Source organism: Belonocnema kinseyi, chromosome 4 (genome assembly GCF_010883055.1).
Source record: "Belonocnema kinseyi isolate 2016_QV_RU_SX_M_011 chromosome 4, B_treatae_v1, whole genome shotgun sequence".
Taxonomy (NCBI): domain Eukaryota; kingdom Metazoa; phylum Arthropoda; class Insecta; order Hymenoptera; family Cynipidae; genus Belonocnema; species Belonocnema kinseyi.
In genome coordinates, this window is record NC_046660.1 from 24,655,201 (window position 1) to 24,658,513 (window position 3,313).

Consider the following 3,313-nt stretch of genomic DNA (forward strand, 5'->3'; position numbering starts at 1 on the left):
TAACGAGATATCACGTGCCTTTATTTCGTTGGTTACAGAGTAAAGTCAAGATTAGAACTGAACTAGTGGCCCTGAAGCCCTCAAATATATAGGGCTGCTTATGTAATCGAAGGAGGAAGCTGTGACTATATTACAATGTTTCCAGGATTTTTTTTTAATTTCTAGGATCTTCTGCAAATACCTGGAAAAATTTGATGAATATATTTTTAAAAAATATGAATTCCTAAAAACCTTCTATATTGTTTACGTGAAATATTGTAAAATCGTCTTTTTTGTTCTACAAATTAGGATGTGGCTATTTGCACCGGAATATCGTTACTAACAGCTATTCAAGGATATTAAAATTATTCAAAGTAAAACAATTTATCTTCAATTTCAGAAGCGTTCCGTTAAAAAATTAAATTGTTCAATTTTTAATAATTTAATATTTTATTTAATATTATCCAGAGATTTAAGAGTTCTTAATGAATTTACTGAAACTTTTGATTTTGGAACGTTCCACAAACTCATGGAATTTCACGAATTCAAAATATTCCAGGAATTCTTGGAATTCTGAATATTAAAGTAATTTGAAAAGTTCAAGGGTTTCAGGGATTTCATGAAGCTCAGAGCATTGAACGAATTCATAATACCTGTAAATAAAAGTAACTGAGACATTTTAGGAATACAGAAAATTGAAGGATTTAAGGAGATTAGGAGAATACCAGGAATTTCAGAAAGCTAGGGTAATTCAAAGAATTTCAGTAATTCAGAATGTTTCAGGAATATTTTGTTCCAAGTATTGCTCTAAATAAAAAGCGCTTTGATTCGAAAAAAATAATTACATAAGAACACCTATATACGAAGTGTTTCGGGGAATACCTTGCACTGGCCTTGAAACTAGATCAGTCTCCGGAAACGTAAACAGTCTATTCTAAACTAGTGGCGACCGACTTTTGACACTGACACGCACTGGTCTTTATCATTCAGGGATTAATTGAAAATTCATAATTGTACAAGCATGGCGCTGCAAGAAATTTTTTTTTAAACTTAATTTTATTATTATAAGAACATGCAGTGTGGGTGTGTTAATTTATTGTAAATCTATCAGTTTTGCACCTTTTTGAGGTAAAATCAATGAATGCTACAGAACAGGCAGCTCAAATATGAAAAATTATGGTTTTTTGGCATTTTGCAACTTGAATAACAAACAAATGGAGCCTTTTTAGCAAAATGACCCGCGACAGACCGTTTCAGAATTTAATTAGCTTCAATTTGAAAAAAAAGATGGAGTCGAATTAAAATTGTAGTGCAAGAAAGGTTATGCTTGCGTTAACTCATATACGTACAACTTTCATCTACGAAGCAAAGTCGAGTATTTAAAATAAAGTCAAGAAAAGTCAAGTCAATTAAACTAAAGTATAACGGTAATACTTTTCACCCTGTAATTTGAACTTTGACTCAATTTAGTAGCCTTCCTCGAAAAATTATTAAATTTTAACATATTTTCAGACGTACTATGTTGCGGTCAATATTCTACACTTGCCCAATGTGAAAATCCTTGTCCAAAAACGTGCGCTAACCGCAATGATCTTAAAATTCGTCCATGTCCTAAAGTAAGTATGAAAAATATGAATGCTGAATACATTTTATAATTACATAGAAAAATGAATTTCTGTCTTTTATTTTCATTAAATGCAGAAGGATCATAACATTAATTATATAGATGTTGTTTTAAGTTGAACAATTATAGATTTCAATGTGGTATATTCGGATGTTGTTATTAATTAATTTAATATAGATTACAATGTTTTCCAATAATTTACGATTCTTTTATTTCAGCAGATATGTCGAGAGGGTTGTAACTGCATGGACGGATACGTGAAAGATGCAAAGCAGAATAATGAATGTGTTTTACCCAAAAATTGTATCCCGTAAAATACAATGTAAAATATAATATATATTTTATTGCAAACAAATTTTTTTCATGTCATTAAAAATATCTTAACTCTTTCAAAAATTTTGAAATTCGATTATGAATTATAAAAGTTCTTAAATCAAATCTTCATCAGGCAATAATTCTAGTAAATAGTAACATTTTTGAGTGTAAGCATTATTGACATTTAGCAGAAATTTGTTGTTCTGAAGTGTTAAATTTTATATTTGTGAATCAGTTCTGGAGCTGTAAAGAGTAAGTTAATTATTGTTTAAAACAAGAACATTCTTAGGTCAAGAAGATTTTGAATTAAATATTTAATTATATTATTACCGTGGCGCACAATGGAAGGAAATTCATTTTTTTTTGTTTAGCTTGACGCTCCGAACTTTTGTACTTTATATTTGTTTATTAATCATTTTTCCTCTTAAATTATGAAAAAACTGAAATTGTTTACATAACAATTTTTTTCGCTTTGATGACTGACCAGGAAAACTTTATATATTCTTAAATGAAGGTTCAGGGACTCAGAATGCAAATAATTTATTTATGATTCCATTTATTTATTAATGTGTGTTCGGCTATTTTTTTTTATAAAAATTGATATCTCATGTTTTGTCAAATGTTATTAAATATTTATTATTTTAACGAATACGTGAAGTCGTTCTGGTGATTGAAGGAAATTATAATTCAAAAAATCTCCAAATTAAATATTTTGTAACAAGAATTGTTTATAACAATTGTCATTATGAACTTTTAATTAGTTATGTTATTGACTGCCATTCCTTCATTAATGTGAATCACTTTTAGCGAAAAATTGTTTTTACCGATAATAAGACTATCCGTCAATTTGTTCATAAAATTGGTTTATAACAAATGAATGGAATAATAGACAAATTATTTGTATTCTGAGGCCTTAAACATTTATTTCAGACAGTATAAAGTTTTCCTGGTCAGTTATAAAAGCGTAAAAAATTGTTATGCACAAAATTTTATTTTTTCCATACACTGAGTTGAAAAATTATTAATAAACAACTAATGGAGACAAGAATTTCGGATCTTTAAGCTCTCTAGAATTTAATGAACTTTAATTAAAACCAAAAAATTAAAAATCGGACGAAAATTGAAGGCTCTGGACATTTTTGAACGAAAAAGTCCATTTCCTCCCACTATGCGTTATTGAAAACAGTACGTTTGTTTATAGAGCTTAATAGTTTATAGTCTGTTCATTTCAGGAATGAGGTTTGCAATGATATAATTAACTATTTAATTCAGAATCTTCTTTAAATTTAAATTTTTAAATAAAATTAATAGGGGTTAAATGCAGCAAGAAAAAAGCTTCAAACATTAGGCAATAAATAAATTATTTAACTGTATAAAGGTATATATGATGTTCGG

General features: G+C 28.3%; 2 protein-coding genes across 2 annotated transcripts in view; one reads left to right on the forward strand and one right to left on the reverse strand.

The window, feature by feature from the left end:
• LOC117170789 (venom peptide SjAPI-like) overlaps positions 1-1,917 on the forward strand; it is an 11,094-nt gene extending 9,177 nt beyond the window's left edge. The window contains exons 2-3 of the mRNA XM_033357827.1: positions 1,492-1,595; positions 1,822-1,917. Of these exons, the coding sequence (XP_033213718.1) occupies positions 1,492-1,595; positions 1,822-1,917 (200 nt within the window). The remainder of the gene's footprint in view (positions 1-1,491; positions 1,596-1,821) is intronic.
• Positions 1,918-2,129: 212 nt separating this feature from the next.
• Positions 2,130-3,313, reverse strand: part of LOC117170790 (GATA zinc finger domain-containing protein 4-like) — a 2,040-nt gene continuing 856 nt past the window's right edge. The window contains exon 2 of the mRNA XM_033357828.1: positions 2,130-2,161. Within this exon, the coding sequence (XP_033213719.1) occupies positions 2,130-2,161 (32 nt within the window). The remainder of the gene's footprint in view (positions 2,162-3,313) is intronic.